Raw genomic sequence first — 27,305 nt, forward strand, 5'->3', positions numbered from 1 at the left:
CACACACAGTATTAATAGGGCATGTGAAAGGAGCAAAGGAAACAACTGAAAGAGCCCCAAATGGCCAAAGCTGAAACCATCTGAACAACAAAATAAATCAGGTAATATTGGATTTTAATTCATTATATGAAATACATATCTATGAGTCCTCGGTGACATAGATGATTGAATAATTAAACTGGGGAAGAATAGAAAAATCTGTGCAGAACAATTTCAAATAATTCATGCAGATAGGCTGTACTCATGGAGGTGAAGTATAACTTGCCAGTTCTTAAGTATGGGCTGTCCATGCTGACTTCCTTATGAAGAATGCAGTGTGAAAAGGAGGGGTGGGGAGAGGAAATGTAGCGTGTAGAAACCTGACAACACAGCCTCAGCAAGTTTATCAAGGATAATATCCACAATGAGAGTCCTATCGATAGCATGTACACTTGATGTGATATGAGGAAAACGACACTTTACTTCTGTGATCCCCTTCCCCAGATCACATATACCTAGTCTAATTATGAGAAAAAAAAATCAGAAAAAATACAATTCAGGAATATACTACAAAATACCTGACCAGTACATCTCAAACAGTTAAGGTCTTCAAAAACAAGAAAATCTGGAGAAATTGTCAAAGCCAAAAGAAGCCTAAATAGACAGAACAACTAAATGTAATGTGATATCCTGGATGAGATCCTGGAACTAGAATAAAGACATTAGGGGAAAAACTAAGGAAATCTGAATGAACTATGGACTTTGGTTAGTAAGAATGCATGGATACTGACTCATTAACTGTGGCAAGTGTACCATAGTAATGAGGGATGTTCATATTGGAAACTGAATGTGGGGTACATGGGAACTCTCTGTGATGTCTTTTCAAGTTTCTGTATATCTAAAACTGTTTTAACACAACCGTTCTATTTTTACAAACAATACATTTGTATTTACAATGATCTCATTTTTTTCCTTTTTTGTTTACTTTTATTTATTTTTCTCTCTCTCCTCTCTGGAATGTCAGCTCTTTGAGAGTGAAAGTTATTTCTCTTTTATTCAAAGTGTTGTGTATTGATATAATGCTAATGGGCAATACATATACGGATACAATGAATGAAATACTGAAATATCCTCTCCGCTATAATCTAGATGCCCCATTAATTTCAGAAAGAGCTCTCCTCCTCTCCTGTAGATTTTGCTTCCTTCTTCTTTTCTGTTTTCAAATAATCCTCTCTACTTTCATATTCGTCTGGCATATCAGCTCTTCTACCAGCTTCAGAAAGGAACCTCCAGACAGCAGCCCTTGGTTTACCTATGTTTGTACACATAAAACCATGGGATTAAAGGTGGATCAACACAATTTGGATTTCAACCTATTTTGAAAATATTCGTTTAAAAATTATTTGGACTTTAAGTCATCCCTAATATATTTCTATACTTGATGCTTTAGGATGAATCTTGTGTTATTTTTAATGACAGGTTTTTGGATTCCAACATATCTATTTATGCATATTACCAATTGTAGATTTCTGAATAAGCAATACAATTTGATAAGCTAAAATTAAAGTTCCTTCTTGTTCCTAAAATTCCCAGTTTATTATCAATCGTTTCACTCTGCTAACCACTGAAGCCACTTCCTAATCACTAGTTTTTGTTTTTGAATTCTAGCATTTCTGGGATAACTCCTCTTTTGCTATGAATTGTAAACTATATCCATTGGACATATATTTTCAAATTTGCTTTCCTTCTCTTTCTCTGACTAAAGTAGTGCATGTGTGTGGCTGAAACTATCTGTGTTTTTCTTAGGGATTCGTCTTATTCCAGACAGCTATGTTATTGAAATGTTGGGTATGTTCTGGAGTTTTTATTATGGTCCTTGAAATGAGAAAGCAAATGGGTACATATGGTCAGATACTTTTAAATCTATTTCACTGGAGTGCCATATATTTATTGAATAATTTTGTTGAATAAAATATTTCTCTTATAGGAATACATAGATATCCCATAATAAAACATTTTATATGAAATTCCTCTTATTTTAATTAATGTAATACTTTTTCTAGTAAACAAAGGTAATATTTATTAAGTAAATACAAACTTCCAAGCTCCTCTCTAAGTAGTAAAACACATAATGTTCATAAAACTGCTAGACAGATATGATTATTACTGTTATTTCATAGATGAGAAAGATGTAATCTGGAGAGATTAAATCAATTGCCCAGGGATATACAGCTGTCAAACTATGGAAATAGAATTAAAACTAATAGAATCTAGCTCCCAAGCCCAAATTTTAACAAGTACATGCCATTTGAAGAAAGTAGTTTGGGGATGATTTTGTGATAATAATCTTTCTTCTGAGAATATAATTGGAATTAAAACACTTGGCCTTTTTTTTCTTCCAAGAATGTTATAGAGCTTGGGCATTGAGGGACTCTTGTAATTATCCAGCTTTCTGCCAAGAATTTGAATCTCATCTGATGCCAAGTGTCTGACTGTTTTTAGGCATTCCAAATCTGTGGTGTGTAGTGTGTTAACAGAAAAATGCTTTATTTCCTACAGAATTTGAAATCAATTTTCTTAGTGCCTGTCTTCTGCTTACTTCCCCAACGGGGAATATTCTTGGCTTCTTTCTTTTCCCGTTGACACTTTCCTCCACCTCCTTAATGCCTTTGATGCCTCATTTAGCTCTTCACTTACACAGAATTTGATTTCACAGGGCCTGAGACTTGTCTATCCCGGCTTTATTCTAGCTCTGCCTGAGAGCCCTTCCTCTGCACTCACTGTGGAGTCCAGCCTTTTGTCTAGCACAGGGTGGACCCTGGGCCCCTGTGCCATCCTCCTCTTCAGCTGTCCCCCATGTCGGTGGTGGTGGGTTTCTACTGTTACATGTTGCCACACGCTCCCCTGTTGAGGTTTTCCAAGACATTTCATGTTAAATTACCATTTGAAAAGCCTGAATTGTTTTCTATTGACTAGATCCTGACAATTACAAACATTTGTCAATATTTCAAGTTTTCCTGGGCTCTTAATGAATGTTGCTGTATTTCTCCTTGTAGAGGTTCAGTAAATGTTAGTTGATTAGGATAATACGTTGGATAAGAAAAGATACAAAAATAGACACAATATCAACTGAGGAGACTTGAAAATAGTGAGACCTTGTCTAACTGAGGATAGAGCACCTCTGGCTATAATTACATGTCAAACATCTTGAAATATAAGACTTACAATTTTTAAATAAAAATGTAAAATCATAAGTTTTAACATCTCAAAGCCTTTGCTGTAACAATCTTTAGTAAGTCACTCTCCTCCCACCATCTTTCATTCACCCCACCCGAATTTTAATTCACTCTGATTGTGGAGCTTAAAATTAGTGATGGATGGTCATCACCTTTTTCTATTTTGAGACGCTTTCCAACATGAACAAATTTAATGTGAGGACCAGGCTGTAATCAGGTGTGTGTAGTCTGTTTTGGAATGAATAGGACATTGTTATTCGATGACTTGAGATATCTCAAAAGTATACAGGGAGAAATATGTGTAAGGCCACTGCAATGGCTGGAGTTATAATACTTGGTTTATTTAAATTTATTTTCTGTTTAGCTGGAAAGCTGCTCAGGCTAATTAACAAGCTCCTGACATGTAGCATCACACAATCCAAGGAAGTAAATGGAAACAAATTGCTACTTAGTGCTGAAATAATTAGAGGAATATCGTCTTTTGGCATGAAAATGTTAACAACATAAAAAAGTCCACCACACGTTAGTAATCTTTAAAGTGTTTCTTTCACAGAGACCCAATGTTGAAGGTTTGGTCAAAGAGGGTTTTGTATTCTTTACAAAATTATCTTTGGATGATCAGATATAAACTATATTGCATGATTTAATAATAAATTAGGAAAATATTTTGACTTTCACAACACGAATCAGCCTATACTTAACAATATTAAGTATTTCATTGAAAGAATTACAGGTTGTGAAAATGAAAGAATGAACAGTTGTTTTTATCGGGATGTAGCTCCAATAGAAGACTCAAAACTATAATTACCACACTATTTTTATTAAAAACAAGCATTGAATATTCAGTGTACTCATCGTATCCTCTTGTATATAAAAAGTATTACTAAAAGTTGTTTCTTCTCCTAAATAATTTTATCATTTAAGGTGGCAGCACCCAAAAAACAAGGCAGTAATAGTTTGAAGGCACAGCTGGTAAACATACAGAATAGGCCGGGCGTGGTGGTTCACGCCTGTAATCCCAGCACTTTTGGAAGGTGGGTGGATCGTGAGGTCAGGAGATCGAGACCATCCTGGCCAACATGGTGGAACCCCGTCTCTACTAAAAATACAAAACTTAGCCGGGTGTGGTGGCGGGCACCTATAATCCCAGCTACTCAGGAGGCTGAGGTGAGAGAATTGCTTGAACCCGGGAGACGGAGGTTGCAGTGAGCAGAGATCACGCCACTGCACTCCAGCATGGGTGACAGAGTGAGACTCCATCTCAAAAACAACAACAACAACAACAACAAAACATACAATATAAAGTATTATTAGATTCTACAGTGGACAATGTGTAACATTTGCTTTATTTGGGGATTTTTATACTATCTCCCTATAATTGTGCTCTGTATATTCAAGGAATGTGAAGATTTTATGTTTAGTGAGTAGCAAATAATTATGACCACAGCAAATGAAATTTAAAAACTTAACTGTTCTATGTTAAGAAAACACTGAGATTGAATTTTAAGGACAAGAGGACTGCACTTTGGATTCCTATTACTCTAGATGTCATGAAATAAATCATATTGATTTCAGATACTTTTCCTCATCAATAATTGGAATAAAGTTATGTACTTCTACTTACATCAAGGAATGTTTTGATGATTGGTGTGAAAAATATCTATGAAATCCTTTTACATCTCTTTCACTAATTAATATCAAAAAGAACACACGCTTTATTGCTCTTAATGGCTTCCCTTAATGTGTAACGTTTTTTGTTACTAATCAGTTTTGTGATTTCTGCAGAGTCATGGAAGTGAGATGGTCAATCCCAGCAGTGAATGGAAACAGTTCTGGTCCTGGATTTTCAGCCCTGCATGCAACATGTTATGGACGTATTTATTCAGTCCCCAGTTTATGAAGTGAATATAGGAACAGAATCAGCAGAGCTGTAGCCATTTCCCAGTCCAGTGATCTGAAAAATTGCTGCCCCAATCAATCTGTCAAGATGTGTCTGTCACGCCTCCTCTTTCCTCCTACTAAGTTGTAGTTGTGGACTAGCTCTGTCTGGAGGCTCTGCTGCCCCAGGTTGCTATGGAGACCACAGTGATAGTAGATATGAAAGTAAAAGCTGCTCTTTTTCCTCCTCTTCTTACTAACAAACATGAACCATTATCCTACCCTAGACTCCAAATATAACTGAGGCAGGTAGGGTGAAAATGACGGGACTTCAAAGGCATGTGGGGCTTCCTTTCTAATCCTCCACATGGGCAGGAAGCCCAGCTTCCCCATCCCCGCCTACTTACCATCTGCTTTGCAAAGGAAATGTTTGTGAGAATTACCCTCAGTAGTTTTTGTAACACTGTCTCATTTGAAAGTATTACATGTGAGTTCTCACACTCTCATTGTGAGTTCGCAAACTCCCAATGAGCACTCATTCCTCTAAAATCCCTAACAGAGCATGACTCATTTCAATCTTAGGTCTGAAGTAAATAGCTTACAGATTATAAAATCAGCAATCATTTACTTCAATTGATTTAGAGAGTAGAGACACAGAGCTTGAATTCCCTGTTTCTACACAATTGCCGAGGACACATAGATGCAAGGATTCTAGGCAAGTGGCCTCTGAAAAGTGCAATTATGAAACATGGAAGGGCTAATACTTTGGCACCAAACTATGCCTAATATATTGCCATTGATATGTGTACTTCTTACCTGGGTGTTTCTTTGCATTGAGATAAAGATGCATTTAGTTTGGAGGAGAGTTGGTATGATGCTGACATCTGAGCCTGAAGCTCAGAGCATGAACACAAGAAATTTCCCAAAGATGTTTTATTTATTTATTTTTCTTATCATTCAGATACCAGGTGATGGGAATGCCCTTTGGGACTCTCTTGGAAAAGAAGCAAGCCTTGAAGTAGAATAGTAGACTAGAAAGAGGTCTGAAATAAAACAGAAAAGTGACAATATTATAATTTTAAGGGTTAGTTTTAGATATTCTCACTAATTTTCATATAAGTAAAATGGGGGCATAAATTACTTCCAGCTATGTATTAAATATTGAACAGTCTCATAAAGTACATGCATCTTGTACAATTTGATAAATATCTTAGGGATTTTTACAGTTATCCTATGTCTGACATTTTTGTGCATAGCAGACCTCTCTGAAGGCTGAAATTTAAAGCAATCATGAAGTGATAGAATGGATCTATGTATTTTTTTTTCATGTATTAAGCAACATATAAGGCAGACAGTTTTCTCCCTACTCATTTAGTACATTATATTTGGGATATACACATCTATTTTTAAGTGTTTAAAATTACTGGACTCTCAAAGAAACCACTGTTTTCTCATGGTGGTACAGCTGTGTTTCTCCCTATGCAGGCTTCAGTCATCATGAAAGTGCTAGCACAGCTCACTCCATGGTGGCCCCAACAATGCTGCTAATGGTATCAGGGTATTTATACTGTACTCAGTGTATATCAAAGGGGATGGCATTTAAAATTCAGAATAGCATGTTCAAATGACTCACGCAATGGACTGAAATGACAGTATATGGCAGGGAACAGTGTAAGCAATTCTACAATATTTACTTCTTAGTTCCATGTTGTGCAAACATTTTGTGATAATGTGCACAAACAAATATTTAGCAACTGTATTCTGCAGCTGCAAATCTAATGTGGGTGTGATAGGGGTTAGCTTTGTTTTTCAGATCTTGATAATTCTTTATGCTTGAAATAACCTATACAAAATTCTATTAAAATAAGGGTAAGTGCTATGGATTATTTCTTTTTCTTCACAAATTCTACTTAAATATGGTACATAGTTTTCAAGCTAAACATTTATATAGCTATGGTTTTACTATTATGAATTTAGAGTAAATATGTGTATAAGTTATTTCCATCTAATGTGGTGATATCAAATATGTATATATGTATGAGGCTTTAAGTAAACACTCTGGATTTTCTTTGTTTCTTTTCTCTTTTCTTTTCTTTTCCTTTTTCTCTCTCTCTCTTCCTTTCTTTCTCTTTCTTTCTTTTCTTTCTTTCTTCCTTTCTTCCTTTTCTTGTTTCTACTCTTGTTGCCCAGGCTGGAGAGCAATGGCATAATCTCAGCTCACTGCAACCTCCACCTCCTGGATTCAAGCGACTCTCCTGCCTCAGCCTCCCAAGTAGCTGGGATTACAGGCATGCGCCACCATTCCTGGCTAATTTTTTGTATTTACTAGAGATTGGGTTTCACCATGTTGGTCAGGCTGGTCTCAAACTCATGACCTCAGATGATCTACCCGTCTCGGCCTCCCAAAGCGCTGGGATTATAGGGGTGAGCCTCCATGCCCAGCCTGGATTTTCTTGATATAGACATGTTCTCCACTTCAGTATCCTGCCTGTATAAGAAATATGCTGGGCCCAGCGCAGTGGCTCATGCTTGGAATCCTAGCACTTAGGGAGGCCGAGGCAGGTGGATCATGTGAGGTCGGGAGTTCGAGACCAGCCTGTCCAACAGGAAGAAACCCCATCTCTACTAAGAATACAAAATTAGCCGCATGTGTTGGTGCATGCCTGCAATCCCAGCTACTTGGGAGGCTGAGACAGGAGAATCGCTTGAACCCAGGAAGGGGAGGTTGCAGTGAGCCAAGATCGCGCTGTCACACTCCAACCTGGGCAACAAGAGAGAGAGTCTGTCTCAAAAAAGAAAGAAAAAGAAAAGAAAAGGAAAGAAATATGCTATAACCTTTCAGTTTGTAAAATATGTCTTTTCTTCCCATCTGCAGGATTTGAACTGAGTACACTTCATTTCATGTGCAATGATTGCATTTGATAAATATACTCTCTGTCATTGAAGGAAGGTGGAGGGACATTCAACATGGGTCTGAATTAAGTATTTTGGGGCCTCAGTAAACATGTGATTACATTTGATTTGATAATGGAAACTTTGCTCATTTGAGGAAGTCGCTGGTAGTCTCTGAGATATGACCAAGAGGGCACTGTAGAACCTTGTGGAAAAACTGCTGGGACCAGCAGGTTGTGGGTGCAGTGTTGCCCAGGTTTTGTTGGTTTCTTTGTTTGTTGTATCACACTGAGCAATGAGACAACTGTACCAAATTTCAGTGATGTCAGTATTATTAGCACAGAGGCTAAAAAAACACTTTGACTCCTTTTATGCAGACTAGATTTGGGCCTGGGTTTTTTACATAATGCTATTTACTTTTAAAAACTTTTCTTATTCCTTTTTTTTTCCTTTTAATTGGTTGTAAACATTTGTCTTCCCACCAGCTTAGAAGTCTCTAGAACTAAAGGGCTTTATCAACTTCATTTCTTCATTGCTTATTCTGTGTTACTTCATATGGTGTTTTGAATGTGATAGATATTTGATATATGTTTGCTGAGTTAATTTAAACTCTGTTTCTGGATCTCAAAAGAAAATATACACAAGTAAGTAACTTAAACAAATGGAGTCTTACCAATGTGGAAAGAAGCTACTTAGTCCATTCTATCTTGTTTTCTGTATCTAGATAGAGTCTTCCTTCTCAGAACTAGGGCTGTGAAGTGGTGCTGTGCAGCTGGGCTCTATAGATAAAGACGCATGAAGAAGTTGATAGATGATGATCATCCTGAAATTGCTATGAGAGTAAAATAGGTTTTTTTAAGAAATTCTTCAAGATTTGCCACTGACTATTTTAAGAAAATGGCACAGTGGAAAAAATGGAGAACTCATGTTTACATGTAGTTTTATTTGTCAGTCTGCAATATATTAGGTGCTACGTTTGAGCAAGTCACTCAGTTTTTCAATGTTTCCAAAGAGTCTAGCATGCCCTTTACCTAAGTATCTGTATGGCACATATGCTTACCTCCTTCTATCCTTTGATTGGAAATCCTATCAATGGGTCCTACCTTCACTGATCTATTTAAAATAACTCTCCACACAGATGTTCTTGCTTGTCTGCTCTGCCTGCCATTTTCCTTGCCTATGAGCACCTCTCAATGTCTCCCTTTCTGGGCTTGCATATTGTTTACTTCGTGCTCACCTAATGTCTATCTTCCGTCATCTGCTCCTGCCCCTTGAAAATGAGTGCTAGGCAATGACCATGATGACAGCAAGCCATGTTATTGACAGATGGGTTCCAAGATTCCAGCATGACAGTTGGCCCATAAAAAGTATTCGCTAAATAGTCATTAATAAATAAATGTAACAAAGTCTGTTTTTATTATACTTTAAGTTCTGGGATAAATGTGGGGAATGTGCAGGTTTGTTACATAGGTATACACGTGCCATGGTGGTTTGCTGCACCCATCAACCCATCATCTACATTAGGTATTTCTTCTAATGCTATCCCTCCCATAGCCCCTCACCCCACAACAGGCCCCAGTGTGTGATGTTCCCCTCCCTGTGTCCCTGTGTTCTCACTGTTCAACTCTCATTTATGAGTGAGAACATGTGGTGTTTGGTTTTCTGTTCCTGTGTTAGCTTGCTGAAATTGATGGATTCCAGCTTCATCCATGTCCCTGCAAAGGATATGAACTCATCCTTTTTTTATGACTGCATAGTATTCAATGGTGTATATGTGCCACATTTTCTTTATCCAGTCTATCATTGATGGACATTTGGGTTGGCTCTGTCTTCGCTATTGTGAACAGTGCTGCAATAAACACATGTGTGCCTGTGTCTTTATAATAGAATGATTTATAATCCTTTAGTTACATACCCAGTAATGGGATTGCTGGGTCAAATGATATTTCTGGTTCTAGATCCTTGAGGAATCGCCACACTGTCTTCCACAATGGTTGGAGTAATTTACACTCCCACCAACAGTGTGAAAGTGTTCCTATTTCTCCACATCCTCTCCAGAATCTTCTGTTTCCTGACCTTTTAATGATCGCCATTCTAACTGGCATGAGATGGTATCTCATTGTGGTTTTGATTTGCATTTCTCTAATGACCAGTGATGTTGAGCCTTTTTTCATGTGTTTGTTGGCTGCATAAATGTCTTCTTTTGAGAAGTGTCTGTTCATATCCTTTGCCCACTTTTTGATGGAGTTGTTTGTTTTTTCATGTAAATTTGTTTAAGCTCTTTGCAGATTCAGGATATTAGCCCTTTGCCAGATGGATAGATTGCAAAAATTTTCTCCCATTCTGTATGTTGCCTGTTCATGTTGATGATAGTTTCTTTGGCTGTGGAGAAGCTCTTTAGTTCAACCCAATTTGTCACTTTTGGCTTTTGTTGCCATTGCTTTTGGTGTTTTAGTCATGAAGTCTTTGCCCATGCCTATGTCCTGACTGGTATTGCCTAGGTTTTCTTCTAGGGTTTTCATGGTTTTAGGTCTTACATTTAAGACTTTAATCCATCCTGAGTTAATTTATGTATAAGGTATAAGGAAGGAGTCCGGTTTCAGTTTCCTGCATGTGGCTAGCCAGTTTTCCCAACACTATTTATTAAATAGGGAATCCTTTCCCCATTTGATTGTTTTTGTCAAGTTTGTCAATTATCAGATGGTTGTAGATGTGTGGCATTATTTCTGAGGTCTCTGTTCTGTTCCATTTGTCTATTTATCTGTTTTGGTACTAGTACCATGCTGTTTTGGTTATTGTAGCCTTGTAGTATAGTTCGAAATCAAGTAACATGATGCCTCCAGCTTTGTTATTTTTGCTCAGGATCATCTTGGCTATATGAGCTCTTTTTTGGTTCCATATGAAATTGAACGTAGTTTTTTCTAATTCTGTGAAGAAAGTCAATGGTAGCTTGATGGGAATAGCATTGAATCTATAAATTACTTTGGGCAGTACGGCCATTTTCACGACATTGATTCTTCCTATCCATGTGCATGGAATGTTTTTCCATTTGTGTCCTCTCTTATTTCCTTAAGCAGTTGTTTGTAGTTCTCCTTGAAGAGGTCCTTCACCTCCCTTGTAAGTTGTATTCGTAGGTATTTTATTCTCTTTGTGCAATTGTGAATGGGAGTTCACTCATAATTTGGCTCCCTGTTTGTCTATTATTGGTGTATAGGAATGCTTGTGAAGTCAATTTTTGAAAGCAACAAAAATTGTCCTAAAGGTTAAAACTAAAAATCCACATTGGAGGAACTGCAGGGGCGGGGCCCCTGGGCAGCCCAGCCCCGGGAGAAGGCAGGCAATGGCTCCCTCAGCTGACCCGAGGTGCCTGCAGTGGGACTTCCTCAGCCTCCATCCACTTGACCTCAACCTTGATTGTGGACCTGGCGACTCCAGCCTGGGCCTGGGTCCAACGTCCTGAGACTGCCTTAGCTGAGATGCTCCTGCTCTGCCAGGTCCTCCTCAAGGCAGCTAGTGCTTCTGGCATTGCAGATAGAGTGGTAGCATATAATGTATAATCAATGAATTTCAAGACAATTTTGGAGCTGAAACCCAAGCCTATCAATCATGTCTACACTGCTCAGACAAGCTCTGCATCAGGAGACCGGAAAAGCCATGCTTGGAAACCCTGGACACAGAGAGCGACCTCAAAGATGGGACAGCAAGGACGTGACACAGATGTCCTTGGCCCAGGGCCCTTCCTGCCCCGCTGGGGATGCAGCCACCACGGGTTCTGCTGGGAACCTCTGATCCGAAGCTCACCAGAGTTTACATGTGACCTGGAGACACACCTCGGACAGCCAACAATTCAGTGTTTTGAATCAGTCGGGACAAAACAACGTGCCAGTATCAGAATGACGTACCTTAGAAAGAATGACATATTCCTAGGCCTCTGGGAGTTTGCGACAAGTACTTAAGTTATACACTTTATTATTGGAAAGCTTCATGTACGGGAAGGAAAACAGCCAAGACAAACACAAATGCGTTTTTGATGGATATGGATAAAGGGGAAACCACCGTTCCAATGTTCAAGCAGTGTTTCCATCCGAAGACTACACAAGACGACAGAAAGCCCCAGCAAGTGAGCCAGCCGCGAGACAACAGCAATGTCCTTCCTGACCATCGCGGAGCCGGCGGTGTCAGCAGCCCCTTAGCTCCCATAGGCATCGGGGTACGCACCCAGCAGGCAAGGGCGACCCCGCTGGAAGGACGCGGGCTGAGCTTAGAGGGGCACCCAGCGCTGCTGGAGCTGCCCATGCTGCAAATGCTGTGCTGTGATCCAGAACTTATTTATTGATTTATTTATTTGTTGATTTATTTATTTATTTATTTATTTTACTTTAAGTTCTGGGGTGCATGTGTGGAAAGTGCAGGTTTGTTACATAGATATACTTGTGTACTTGTGCCATGGTGGTTTGCTGCACCCATCAACCCATCATCTACATTAGGTATTTCTCCTAATGCTATTCCTCCCCTAGCCCCCCCTACCCCCTGCAGGCCTCAGTGTGTGATATTCCCCTTCCTATGTCCACGTGTTCTCATTGTTCAACCCCCACTTATGAGTGAAAACATGCAGTGTTTCATATTGTCTTCCTCTGTTACTTTGCTGAGAATGATGGTGTCCAGCTTCATCCATGCCCCTGCAAAGGACATGAACTCATCCTTTTTTATGACTGCATAAGTATTCTATGGTGTATATGCACACATTTTCTTTATCCAGTCTATCATTGATGGGCATTTGGATTGGTTCCAAGTCTTTGCTGTTGTAAACAGTGCCACAATAAACATATGTGTGCATGTGTCTTTATGTAGAATAATTTATAATCCTTTGGGTATATACCCAGTAATGGGATTGGTGGGTTAAATGGTATTTCTAGTTCTAGATCCTTGAGGAATCGCCACACTGTCTTCCACAATGGTTGAACTAATTTACCTTCCCACCAACAGTGTAAAGGCAAGCGTTCCCACTTCTCCACATCCTCTCCAGCATCTGTTGTTTCCTGAATTTTTTAGTGATTGCCATTGTAACTGGTGTGAAATGGTATCTCACTGTGATTTCAATTTGCATTTCTCTAATGACCAGTGATGATGAGCTTTTCTTCGTATGTTTTTTGGCCACATAAATGCCTTCTTTTAAGAAGTGTCTGTTCCTGTTCTTTGTCCACTTTTTGATGGGGTTGTTTTTTTCTTGTAAATTTGTGTAAGTTCTTTGTAGATTCTGGATATTAGTCCTTTGTCAGATGGATTGCAAAAAATTTCTCCCATTCTGTAGGTTGCCTGTTCACGCTGATGATAGTTTCTTTGGCTGTGCAGAAGCTCTTCAGTTTAATGAGACGTATTTGCCAATTTTGGCTTTTGTTGCCATTGCTTTTGGTGTTTTAGTCATGAAGTCTTTGCCCATGCCTATGTCCTGAATGGTATTGCCTAGGTTTTCTTCTAGAATTTTTATGGTTTTATGTCTTATGTTTAAGTCTTTAATTAATCTTCAGTTAATTTTTGTATAAGGCATAAGGAAGGGATTCAGTTTCAGTTTTCTGCATACTGGTACCAAAACAGATATATAGACCAATGGAACAGAACAGAGGCCTCAGAAGTAACACCACACATCTACAGCCATCTGATCTTTGACAAACCTGACAAAAACAAGCAATGGGGAAAGGATTCCCTATTTAATAAATGGTGTTGGGAAAATTGGCTAGCCACATGCAGAAAACAGAACTCTTAGGATAGTAGAATACACAGAAATACAAACGGGGATTTTGGAGCATGATGGTACAACCAATTCCAATTTTGTTGTAATTTTTAAAATTCTGGCACCTTCTATGCATACGATCCTTTAGATGATATATTCTGTACAGAGGAAAAACCAGATCATCCAACCAAAAACAAATGAATGAATGCCTTACATATTCCTAAATGTACTTTTGAAGAGCTTTTGAGAGGCTGATTTCAAACCGTGTAAGAAACTAAGATGGAAATTGTGCAGACTTTTCTGGGACTTTTCTAATGTTTGTGATACTGTATTTAGGTTCTTTTTCCATTTTCTTTGAAGGAGTACATTTGGAAATTCAAAACAATTGGCAAACCTTCAATTAGTGTTTTAAATGCAGGGAATTTCTGTATTTTGGGCACCTTCCTAATACGCTTTATCATTTAGCACTTTGACTTGAGTGGTGTTGATTAAACGGTTGACCAGTAACTATGTTTTTATAAATCTACTGTACAAATTATACAGAGTTTAAGATTTAAGATACAGCTTCTAAGGTCAACGCTGTATATACGTGTATAATTTTTAGAAAAGATTTTGTATATGGAAATTTTCTATTTATATATATAATATTTTTACTTGTATATATTGAGAGTATTTAGTATACTTTTATATAAATAAAGACAGCTGGTAATTGCTAAAAGAAATAAAAATAATAAAACCATGTCAACTAGAGTCAGTTACCAAATAAAGACGACCATTATCTCCATTATTTTTCAACAATATTTTATGAGTTCCAGCAAATACAGGTAAATAAAAAAATTGAAATTTCTTTTAGAAATATTAAAGAGAGCCCTAAGTTGGAGGGCTGTGGGGGACATGCCAGGGAATTTTTTTTTCTATTCCTACTTTTCTTAAGAGTTTTCATTAGGAATTGCTGCTCAGTTTGACCAAACATCCTTTCAGAATCTTTAATTGAAGGGAGAAACATGTAAATATATACACACACACACATACACACACACACACACATACATACATATATATATACACACATATATATGTACACACATACAACTTGTTGAGGAAATTAATTATATTCATAATAATTCATGGATATTTATTCAGGATTTCTCTTTTGAAATAAAGACCACTTGCTCATAGCAAAATTTCATTTCTCACTTGCTGAATTCCATATGCTAACACTGTATTCAAAATACAGTATTGGCATATATATTTATATTAATAATTGTCTCGTTTATTTTAGTTATACTACTCAGTTTTGTCACTCTGTTCCTGATGCTTTTTCAAAGTAGAACTTTTATCAATTGTAAAATTTAAATTAACTTGCTTAATGGATCTTGAGCTACTCAGTTGGCCACATAACAATTAAAAGAAAAAAGAAAATGTTGCTAGAATCATTGAGGAAATCATCTTGGAATTACAACAAATGCTGAAATAGTGTTTCTATAGCCACGTGAACTAGCTAATAATGTATTTACTTCAATTAGTTTAACTCAGAATGATATGTCTCTTTATACACTTTTATTACATAGAATCTTGTTTTAATTGGGTCTTTGAAAACAATGAATTATTTTCAGTCATAGCCTTAAATATTAAGTCATTACCGTAAATAAGTACAATTTTATCAAATGTTTCAATATTCTTTTCTAACTAAAATAGGTGGCTCTTTTCTATATTGAAATTCAGTGATTTATTATTATTGTATTATGATTAGTTTCACTAAGATTTATTTTTATTAGAGCTGAGAGCTGAAACTGCATTCTTAATTGTAATAAATAATTATCAAAATCAAGCATTATTGAATAATTATACACTATTTTAGGCTGAAATTTTAGGAATTCTGAAATTTAAATTATTCATAGTTCTTTCTTTCATCATATAACCAGATGGACCTTCTTGTTGGGACTTTTCATTTTCAACGACATAAAATTTAGACTAGAAATGCCTATTGAAAGATTCCTATGTCATTTCTATATATTTATGAAGTATTTTTAAAAATTAAAAAGCAGAAAAAAATAATAAAACGAATGAATGCATAAAATGCCTCCTCAGGAACATCACATTACCTTCCTTGAGCTATTATGTTGACGATAATCTGACTCCCCATCCCTAATGTGATGTATTTCTAGCTTTTCCAGCTCTGTCCTGTATCCTGTGGTTGCAGCAACCAAGATGAGAGCTGATGCGTCTCAATCATGTCAAATTCTTTTTTTTTTTGAGTTGTTTCCTCCACGTTCCCAATTATATTTGACTTCACATAGTTCATTAACCCACTACTTCCAAAAGTTATGTGATAAGGTTTTCTTAGATGCAGCTCTATACCCTACTTTCCAGCTGGGTAATTTCTCCTGCTACACTTGATTTACTTTCCAATCCAACTGTAACAGCTCTTGTGAATATTACAGACTCATTTCTTGCTCGAATGCTTCTCTCTTAAGAAGGCCTTATCTCTTGCCCATGGCTAGCAACTTCCATGACTCTGTGAGCAGTCTGCAGTTGTGAATGTATATACCTGCAGGGAACCACAGAAGGGCAGTATGCTCCCTCACCCTGCCACCAGAAGACTCCTCTGTAAGCCTGAATGTGCTAGTAGATACACAGTGGCAGGAAGACCCCCTAACCCCGGCATGAAAGCCTTTACATTACAGTTTCAACCAAAGTTGTCACCCAGTAATACCTGTAAAAAGCCAAGTTCTTATTTTTCCTTCAGTTCATAAATGAGTGCATAAAAAAAGATTCATTTATTTGGTTTCCACATATAGTCAGTATTTTGGAGTGAACAGTAAAATGTGTTATAGTTTCTAGATTAGCCTAGTTATTTTATCTGTAAAGTGACCTGTTTCAAAATCAACCCTCAAAGTCATGTTTAAGATCCTTTTCAGATAGGATCCAGAATAAGGAAATAATTTACTTATGTCAAGTGGGATGAGTCGAATATCTAAGTGACTGTTTTCCATCATTGTTACTAGCAGGCAGAAATACATGAATCTGACCCTCTTAAGATCAAAATCTTACTTGGTTTCCTGACATCATGTAAGGCCAGTAACTATGATCCTCACAAGTTAATCTTCCTGCCCTTGCTGTCTGTGAAGGGAGGTGTGTGCGTGTTTCCTGATGTGTGCTTAAAATATGCCTAGACAAAGCAACAGTGCCCTCTTTTTATCAATGAAAAGCAAGCTCAGCTATGGGCATCCTTGGCTTTATATTGCAGAGCAGTGGCAGATAGCTAAATTCCTCCTTAGAATCTCACAGAAGTTAGAATTGCCTCCAAGGGGAAACCAGAAAGGGCGAAGAATCAAAAAATGTTGCATGAACTTTTCTTCTTAATAGATGAATGGAACTTAAGAGATTTTCAGTTCATGAACTGAGTCGTTAGATTTGTAGTGGTTTTAATATTAGATTAAATCCATAAATATCTATTTGAATATAATTTCTCTTTTCTATTCTTATTGATTGTCACCATTTATCAACCCTGTTGCTTGGGTACTCACCTATAGCAGTTTGAGAGAATAACTGTGCTAATACTTTATCTGATTAAAATTCACAATATTTTATTTGAATTATAAAATGTGAATGAAAGTAAAAGGACAACTGGATTTATTGGTTATTTCTTATTTGGCAGGAATAATTTGTTCATCATTATTCAAGATATAGAACCTATATTTTCCAAACTGACAGTATCAGGCTGATATAATACACATTTAAAGCAAAGAAGAAAAACTGAAAAAAAAAACACACTATCTGAATCCTATTCCCTGAAAAGATTAATAATCCTGCATTAATTAAGAAATGTGTATTTGTCAAAGACTTAAAATTATGATTACACAGATACTCATAAGTGACCTTATATTTTAAAAACTCATTATCTCTTTAGGGTGAGATTTTATTATTGTTTAATGTTCTTATATTTTTCACTTATACTTGAAAAAAACTTTAAGATCGAAGCACAAATATAAAGCTTTAAAAGTAAAGCAACTGCCCATTGCCTATTTCATAGGCAACCATATTTAACCTATACATGTCATATTTTTCCCATATCTACACCCACATTTACATATTTACGTATTCCTATATTTATATACTTATTCAAAATTGATTTTCATACCATTATTTCTTTTTGTTTAATCCTAGATATTATCTATTGTACACTTAATATAGAATATGAGTACTTAGCTATTTTTTCCACTGCCCCATATATTTTATCAGAAATTCCCAATAGTCACATAATATTGATTATATCAATATTTAGAGGTTATAATATAATGTCAATACAAATACATAAGCCAAGTTCATAAATTCATTCTAAGCCAAAAAAAAGTAAAAGAAAAAACACTGGAAATTTCACTGAGATTGTCCTAAATCTATAGAAAAATAGGGCAGAATTGTTATCTTCACAGTACTGTGTCCAGCAATCCATGACATAGAATACCCATCAACACAATCAAGGTAATAAAATACTCATTTACCCTAAAAGTTTAATCTTGCCACTGTATAATCTGTCCTTCTGCCTCTTCTCTTCTCCCCATTCCCTGAACAATCACTAATCTGCTTTGTGGCACTATACATTTGTTTACATTTTCTACAATTTTATGTAAATGTAATCATTTAATAGTATGTTTTCTGGCTTCTTTCACTAAATATAATTATTTTATATTTATTCACCTGGTATCATGTGCCCATCGCTCATTCCTTTTTTTTCTTGTTATGTGGAGTCACATTCCATTATAAGGCTATATCTCAGTTTGTTTACCCATTTACCTTCTGATGGACATTTGAGTTTTCTAAATTTTCTGATTAAAAATACAGCTGCCATGTATATTCATGAAAAGTATTTGTAAGGACATTTACTTTCATTTCTCTTGGATAAATTTCTAAAAATTAATTTACTGGATCATGTAGTATGGCATGTTTCAATTTTATGAAATTGCTAAATTATTTTCCAAAATCATTGTGAGATTTTCAATTTTTATTCTTAGTCTCTGAGCATTCCAGTTCCTCCAAAACCTTACATACAGTTAGTATCTGAGGCATACATAATTTGGACATTTCAGAAGATTTATAGTGGTATCTCATTATAGTTTTAATTTACATTTCCCTAATTGCTATTATGTTAAGCATATTTTCATGCACTAATTTGCCATCAACATAAGTTCAAGAATATACCTGCCTAAGATTTTTTCTCATGTTTTATTTGGTCATTTGTATTATTATTGAGTTTTGAGTGTTCTAAAATATATTCCAAGTATATATTATTTATCAGAAAAAGATTTACAAATACTTTCTCAAAGTTTGTGACTCTCTTAAAAGCATATTGCATAGAAAAGAATGGTTCAATTTCGATTACTCCCAACTTAAGAATTTGTGTTTTTATGGGATGTACTTTTGGATTAATAATTACAAAAATAAATCCTGCCTTAATGCCACAGCGGTTTTCTCCAAAGTTTACTTCTAGAAGTTTTATAAGCTTAGACTTTACATTCAGGTAATTGATTCACTCTGAGTTAGTATTAGTATGTCGTGTAAGGTATAGATCAAAGCTCCTTTTCTTTTCTAATGAGGATTTGAAATAGTCCCAGCACAATTTGTTAAAAAGATTTTACTTTCTCTACTCCATTGCAACATTGTTGAAAAATAGTTGTTTATTTTTGTTTGTATTTATTTCTGGACATATATTATATTATTGTTATATTATATTAATTATATTACATCATATATTATTATTTTATTTTACTTTATCTTTTTGATAACACAATGTCTTGATGATTATAGTTTCTTTATAGCTCTTAAAATCAAAGGATGTTGGTTTAACAGCTTTGCTTTTATTTTCCAAAGGTGGTTTGGTTATCCTGGATTTTTTAAATTTCCACATGAATTTTAATAATAGTTTGTCAATTTTTATAAAAAAGTCTGCTGGTATACCCATTTGTCAATTAGGGTTGATAAATACTGAGTCTTGTGACACATATATTTAAATGTTTAAAAATTACTCACAGCAACGTTTTGTATACAGAGCTTTTACTACTTTTGTTAGATTGATACATAAATATTTCATGGTTTTGGAGATTTTATAATTTTTTAAAATTAGAATTCTGATTGTTTATAAAGAAATATAATTATTTTATATTTATCTTATTTCCTGAAACTCTGCTAAAAAAATTAGTTATGATTATTTCCAGGAGCTTTTTTTTTTTTTTTGGTAGATTCTAGTGCACTTTTTGTAAGCCATCATGTCATCTGCAGATAGACACTTTTATTCCTTCTTTTCAAATATAGATACCTAATTTTTTTCTCTATATTGCTCTACCTAGTACCTTTATGGAAATGTTGACTAAAAGTAGACAGTGTGGACACTCTTTTATTTTTTCTAAACTTAGGTCATTAAGGCCTTAAGTCTTTTACCATTTAGTAATGATATTACCTGTAGGTTTTTTTTTATAGCTTCCCTATGCCAGTTTGAGGAAGTTCCGTTCTACCATTACTTTGCTTAAAGTGTTCAACAGATATGAATTTTGAATATTGCCAAATGTTTTTTGATATTTCAACTTAGGTTTTTATGTGGTTAATTACACCAATTGATTTTCTAATGTTAAACCAACCTTGTATTCCTGGATTAAACTCCATTTGATCATTTGGTATTATCTGATTTGCACTGATCATGTTGTATTGTTTGCTTTGTTAAAATATTTAATAATGTTTACATAAGTCCTTTATCTGGCTCCTTTTGAAAGTTTTAAAAGTTTGTTCTTTTTTATCTTTAGTTTGCAAAATTTTAATTATGATGTGTCTTAGTGTAGATTTATTTGGCAGGATCCTTTTGAGGTTTGTTAAGCTTCTTAAATCTGTGGGCTCATGTCTGTCATCCAATTGGAGAAATTTCCAGACATTATATGTTTAAATACTCTTTCAGTCTCTCTTCTTTTTCCTCTCCTCTGTGACTCATATGATATGCATTTTATACATTTTGTGACTATCCTTCAGGTTACTTTATTTTTTTTTTTTTTGGTCTATATACTCTATTGTTCAGATAGGGTGAATTCTATTATTCTGTCTTCATCTTTGTTAATTCTACTCTCTCTCATTCCTACTTTGTTATTGAACTATTCCCAAGTGTTTTTAAAATTTATGAAAAAATATTTGTGTAATATCTATTTGGATATTATAACATAACTTTTTTTGCTGAGATTTTATAATTTTTCACTTGAATCAAAAAAACTTGTAATTTCTTATGGCAACATTTTTGTTGATGCTTCAAAATCCTTGTCAGAGAGTTCCAATATGTGATTTATCTCATGGGTATTAGTAGATTATTTCTTCCCTTTAAAATTGTGATTTTTCTGGTTCTCAATATGACATATAATTTTTACTATATCCTGGTCATTTTGTTTATTATATTGAGTGATTCTGCCTCTTACTTGAGATTTCTTTTTTTAAGCAGAAATTTACTATTTAGCTCACGGGTTTGTGGTCCATGGTTCCATTTATGATATATGTTTTAGAGCCGTTTGGTGCTGCTTTGTTCTGACTGATTTATCTCATGTCACTGGGCACCCACTGTTCCCTGCTGGGATTGTTTGAAGGGATGGAAAAAGCTTTCCCCGGTCAGTGCTGGTTATGGAGGGTTCCTCCCTGCTGTAGAGGAGGTAGGATAATGGGGACCTTGGAGCAGGTCTATCTTTGCTGGTACTCTCCAGCAGGATGGTGTCTCTAGGCAGGGGAGGATAGTCTCAGGACCTTGACAAATTGGCCCCTCTCACTGGGCACGTATGAGGAGGTACCCCTGCCAATGATCCTGGTTACACAGTGCCTCTGAGTGGGGCAGAGTATTCTCAGGCTCGGGGGGAGGCTAGCACTTCTGCTGGCTTCTCGTTGTCACCGCTCACTGATGTTTGTGGCCTTGCCTGTTATTAGTGGGGCTCCTTTACAATCCAGAGGAGGTATGAGCCTATCTAGCATGCTTTCTGTTTTAATGATGGGGCTGAGAAAGTGCCTGGCCTGTTTGGTGTTCCTCTGGTGGAGCAGGTAGGGTATTCGGCCTCTGTGCTGTCCAGTGCTGGCCTGAGACCCCTAATCAGATTTTCCTTCTCCTTCTGTCTTTCAGAGTTCTTATCTGGTTGTCTTTTGTATTTTCTTCAATGTTTACAGTTGTATTTCTTGGGGAGGAGCAGAGAGAGATAAGCCTGTGCCTTTTTTTTTTTTCTTTTTCTTTTTTCACGGAGTTTAGCTCTTGCCGCCCAGGCTGGAGTGCAGAGGTGCGATCTCCGCTCTCTGCAACCTCCGCCTCCCCGGTTCAGATGATTCTCTTGCCTCAGCCTCCCGAGTAGCTGGGATTACAGACGCCTGCCACGAAGAACGGCTAATTTTTTTTTTTTTTTTTTTTTTTGTATTTTTAGTAGAGACGGGGTTTCACCATTTTGGCTAGGCTGGTCTGGAACTCCAGACCTCAGATGATCCACCTGCTTCGGTCTCCCGAAGTGCTGGGATTACAAGCATGAGCCACCATGCCCAGCCGTCTGTGCCATCTTGTCAGGGCCAGAAGTCATTCTAAATTGGTTTTAAGTAGCCAATTATTTAATGATTTGCAGTTGAACAATTTTTCTATTTATTTAACAAGATATATTTTCATGTTTATTAACGTTTTTTTTTGCTAATTATTCTTGTCTCCTTATTTTACATGATAGTTTAAAATTATAAATATATTAATATCTTTTTCAGGTGTGTTTGCTATAAATAACTCTTCAGCTTCTTGTTCTTTTAATTTTTTTTAAATTTTAAAATTTTTACATGGCTTATATTTTTGGATATGATTTTTGGAGAAATTGAAATTATTTTAAGTGGAAGAACTAGACTTACTAATTCTATATTTTAAAAAATGTTGAGAGTTGTTGATAATAACAGACTTCAACATTATATTACAACTGATGGTGATTCATGCCTGTAATCCCAGCACTTTGGGAGGCCGAGGCGGGTGGATCATGAGGTCAGGAGATCGAGACCATCCTGGCTAACACGGTGAAACCCCGTCTCTACTAAAAATAAAAATAAAAAAAAATTCAACTGATGCTATCGATAATAACAGATTTGCAGGGAAAAGAAAAGAAAATATTAAGTAGACGATGTAATGCCTATTTATTTTTTGCAAGAGGATTAGAGTGATTTGGGTCAATTTGATTTCATCTGAATTAGTACTCGGGTCAATATTGGCAGAATCAGATTTTTATGCTTTTAGAATCATTTTCTCTTATATCTTAGCCTATTTTATGTTACATAACATATGCTACAAAGCTTATCCAATTTACTGGTGCAAAATAGGTGCTCAACAATTATTAATAATTTACCAATAAATACAGTGACCTGAACATTCTATCTGCCTTTCTGTGGAATTCTTGATTCCTCATATTGCCTAATATAGACCATAAACTCAGGAAGACCTCAGTAAGTATGAATGGAAGATTCATGTCGTGTATAAACAGGTGATCACAGAATGTGACAAGAGGATGAACACTGATGGCTCTTACGGCAGTGATAAATAATTTGCTCCCTCTATTGTTTATAAAATGTTTCTGACCACTAGGGAAAAATGGAAGGTGGAAGAAACAACCAATAATTTCAAGGCTTTGCCATCAAACAAAATGATAAATGTAATGATAATTGTATTCTTTTTATTCTTTTTTTCAGGTTCAGGTTCTGCGGAATGCTGGAGAAGAAGTGACTCTAACAGTTTCATTTTTAAAAAGAGCACCTGCTTTCCTCAAACTCCCATTGAATGAAGATTGTGCATGTAAGCATTTATAAAGAATAGATAAAAGTGCTCACATCATTATAGTTACATAATTATTATTTTGACAATAATTGGTGATTTCTTCTTAAAGTTGAGATTTTTGCCTGACTGTAAACATTTTTATATTACAAAGTATTCTACTAACTCTTATGAAAAGGGAACAGATGTTATTTTTCTTGAAGAATAGATTCACCACATTACAGTTTTTTCTAACCTACAATTGGAGAAGTATTATTTGTTTTAAAAATAAGCATATCAAATAGCATGTATGCATTATGCATGTCTATTAAATTTCATCAGAATATTTGGTGAATGTATTTTCTCTAACTAAAAATTAATACTAAACAAGAATATGTGCTTAAGTTATTCTGATGGGAGAGATGAAAAAAAGTGTTTGCCTTTGAGGGAATGTACTAATTTACATAGAACTACTTAAAAAGTTATTTGTCAATTTTATTTTCCTGTTCCATTTTCTAAAATGAAATGTATATTATCTAATACTTTTGCTGAAAAATTGAAGAATAATATATTTTTCACTGAGACATAATTTGTATGCAATAAAATGCAAAGATCTTGCACAGTCGGATAAGTTCTGAAAAGGCACACATTTGCTTAATCCACTTCTTACAATCATAAAACTGTTCCCAGTAAATAACAGCCCAGAAATGACTACTCACTTACACTCTCTTCTTCATACATTATTTTGCCTCTTCTAGAACTTTACAGAATGGAATTATACTGTATTTTTTATTCTGGCTTCTTTCATTATGAATAATTTCCTTCAGATTCACTTATTTCTTAGATTCACATATTTCTTAGTTTGTTCATTTATATTACTGTTTATTTTGCTGTTTATATTGCTGTTTATTATTCCATTGTATGAATGTACTACGTTTATTAATGCATATTTCTGTTGAAGATACCAGCACTGTTCCCAGTATTTTGCTATAATAAGTAAAGCAGCTGGAAATGTTCTTTTATTTAACTTTTATTTTAAGTTCAGGGGTACAAGTGCAGGGTTGTTACATAGGTAAACTTGTGTCATGGGGGATCGTTGTACACAAACCAGTTATTAAAATTAGTATCCATTAGTTATTTATCCTGATCCTGTCCCTCCTCCCACCCTGCATCCCACTGAAAGGCCACAGTGTGTGTGGTTCCCCTCTGCTTGTATATGTGTTCTCATCATATAGCTCTCACTTGCAAGTGAGAATGTGAAGTATTTGGTTTTCTGTTCCTGTGTTAGTTTGCTAAGGATAATGGCCTCCAGCCCCATCCATCCATGTCCCTGCAGTGGACATGATCTCGTTCTTTTTTATGGTGACATAGTATTCCATGGTGTATATGTACAAAATTTTTGTTATCCAGTCTATCACTGATAGGCATTTAGGTTGATTCCATGTCTTTACTATTGTGAATAGTGCTGCAATGAACATACACATGCATGTGTCTTTATAGTAGAATGATTTATATGTTTTAGGTATATACCATTTGACCCAGCAATCCCATCACTGGAAGCTTCTTGTATAAGGCTTTTGGCAGTTTTGTAATTTTATTTTACTACAATAAGTACCTAAGAATTGAATTGCTGAGTGACTAGATAGATGTATAATTAACTTGTTAATAAATTGCCAAATTTGGGGGGTGCAGTGGCCCTTGCATGTAATCCCAGCATTTTGAGAGGCTGAGGCTGGCAGATCACCTAAGCTCAGGAGTTCAAGACCAACTTGAACAACATGGCAAAATACCATCTGTACCAAAAATACAAAAAAAAAAAAAAACCCCAAAATAGCCAGGCATGGTGGCATGCGCCTGTGGTTCCAACTACTTAGGAGGCTGAGGTGGGAGGATGGCTTGATCCTGGTAGGCTGAGGATGCAGTGAGCTGAGATCATGCCACTGTACTCCAGCCTGGGTGACAGAGTGAGACCCCATCTCAAAAATAAATAAATAAATTAATTAATTAAAATAAATAAATTGTGAAATTTATTTCCAAAGTGAGTATATTATTTATTGTGATAAATAACACATAACATAAAATTTACCATCTTTACCATTTTAAGTGTTCAGAAGAGTAGTCTTAAGTCTATGTACATTATTGTGTAACATATCACCAGAAACTTTTGATATTGCAAAATGGAAATTCTATACCCCTTAAACAATTCCCTATTTTCCCCAGACTCACCCCCTGGCAAACACCATTATATTTTATGTTTATAAGAATTTGACTACTTTAGACACTTTATGCACTTGGAATAGTCCAGTATTTTCTTTTGCTGATTAGCTTATTTCATTTATCGTAATGTCCTTAAGACTCATCTGTGTTGTAGAACATGACAAAATTTCATTCCTATTTAAGATTGAATAACATTCTTTTGTATGCATATACCACATTTTCTTTTTTTTTATTATTATACTTTAGGTTTTAGGGTACATGTGCACAATGTGCAGATTTGTTACATATGTATCCATGTGCCGTGTTGGTTTGCTGCACCCATTAACTCGTCATTTAGCATTAGGTATATCTCCTAATGCTGTCCCTCCCACCTCCCCCCGACCCACAACAGTCCCCAGAGTGTGATGTTCCCCTTCCTGTGTCCATGAGTTCTCATTGTTCAATTCCCACCTATGAGTGAGAACATGCGGTGTTTGGTTTTTTGTCCTTGCAATAGTTTACTGAGAATAATGTTTTCCAGTTTCATCCATGTCCCTACAAAGGACATGAACTCATCATTTTTTATGGCTGCATAATATTCCATGGTGTATATGTGCCACATTTTCTTAATCCAGTCTATCATTGTTGGACATTTGGGTTGGTTCCAAGTCTTTGCTATTGTGAATAGTGCCGCAACAAACATACATGTGCATGTGTCTTTATAGCAGCATGATTTATAGAGTATATGCCCAGTAATGGGATGGCTGGGTCAAATGGTATTTCTAGTTCTAGATCCCTGAGGAATCGCCACACTGACTTCCACAATGGTTGAACTAGTTTACAGTCCCACCAACAGTGTAAAAGTGTTCCTTTTTGTCCACATCCCCTCCTTTTTTTTTTTTTTTTTTTTTTTTTTTTTTTTTTTTTTTTTTTTTTTTTTTTTTTTTTTTTTTTTTTTTTTTTTTTTTTTTTTTTTTTTTTTTTTTTTTTTTTTTTTTTTTCCCCTCCAGCACCTGTCGTTTCCTGACTTTTTAATGATCGCCATTCTAACTGGTGTGAGAGCATATACCACATTCACCTATTATTCTTTATTCAACCCTCAAACAGTGAGCATTTAGGTTGGTTCCACATCTTTGTTATTGTGAATAATGCGCAATGAACATGAGTGTACAAATATTCACAACTCTGCTTTCAGTTATTTTGGATACATACTCAGAAGTGGGATTTCTGGATCATATGTTAATTCTATTTTTAATTTTTTGAAGAATGACCATACTGTTTTCCATAGTAGCTGCATCATTTTACGCTCTTAAGTAACAGAGGCAAAGCTTCCAATTCCTGCATATCCTCACCAGCACTTATTTTCTGGTTTTTTTTTTTTTTGCCTTTTTTTTTTGGTTTTGATAGTGGCCATTCTAATGGTCGTCAGGTGATAACTCACTGTGGTTTTGATTTGAATTTCCCTGATAATCAGTAATGTTGAGAGTCTTTTCACATATTTATTGGCCATTTGCATATTTTCTTTGAAGACATGTCTATTCAAGTCTACTATCCAGTTTTAAATCTGGTTATTTGTTTTGCTGTTGTTGAGTTGTAAGAATTCTTCAGATAACTCTGG

At 35.7% G+C, this 27,305-nt stretch overlaps 1 protein-coding gene across 4 annotated transcripts in view; it reads left to right on the top strand.

The window, feature by feature from the left end:
- Window positions 1-27,305, top strand: part of SNTG1 (syntrophin gamma 1) — an 858,007-nt gene that overhangs the window by 560,921 nt on the left and 269,781 nt on the right. For all 4 annotated transcript variants that reach the window (XM_030795196.1, XM_030795194.1, XM_030795195.1 and 1 more), the window contains one exon: window positions 23,431-23,533. In XM_030795196.1, coding sequence (XP_030651056.1) covers window positions 23,431-23,533 — 103 coding nt within the window. The remainder of the gene's footprint in view (window positions 1-23,430; window positions 23,534-27,305) is intronic.

This window comes from Nomascus leucogenys, chromosome 16, assembly GCF_006542625.1.
Source record: "Nomascus leucogenys isolate Asia chromosome 16, Asia_NLE_v1, whole genome shotgun sequence".
Taxonomy (NCBI): domain Eukaryota; kingdom Metazoa; phylum Chordata; class Mammalia; order Primates; family Hylobatidae; genus Nomascus; species Nomascus leucogenys.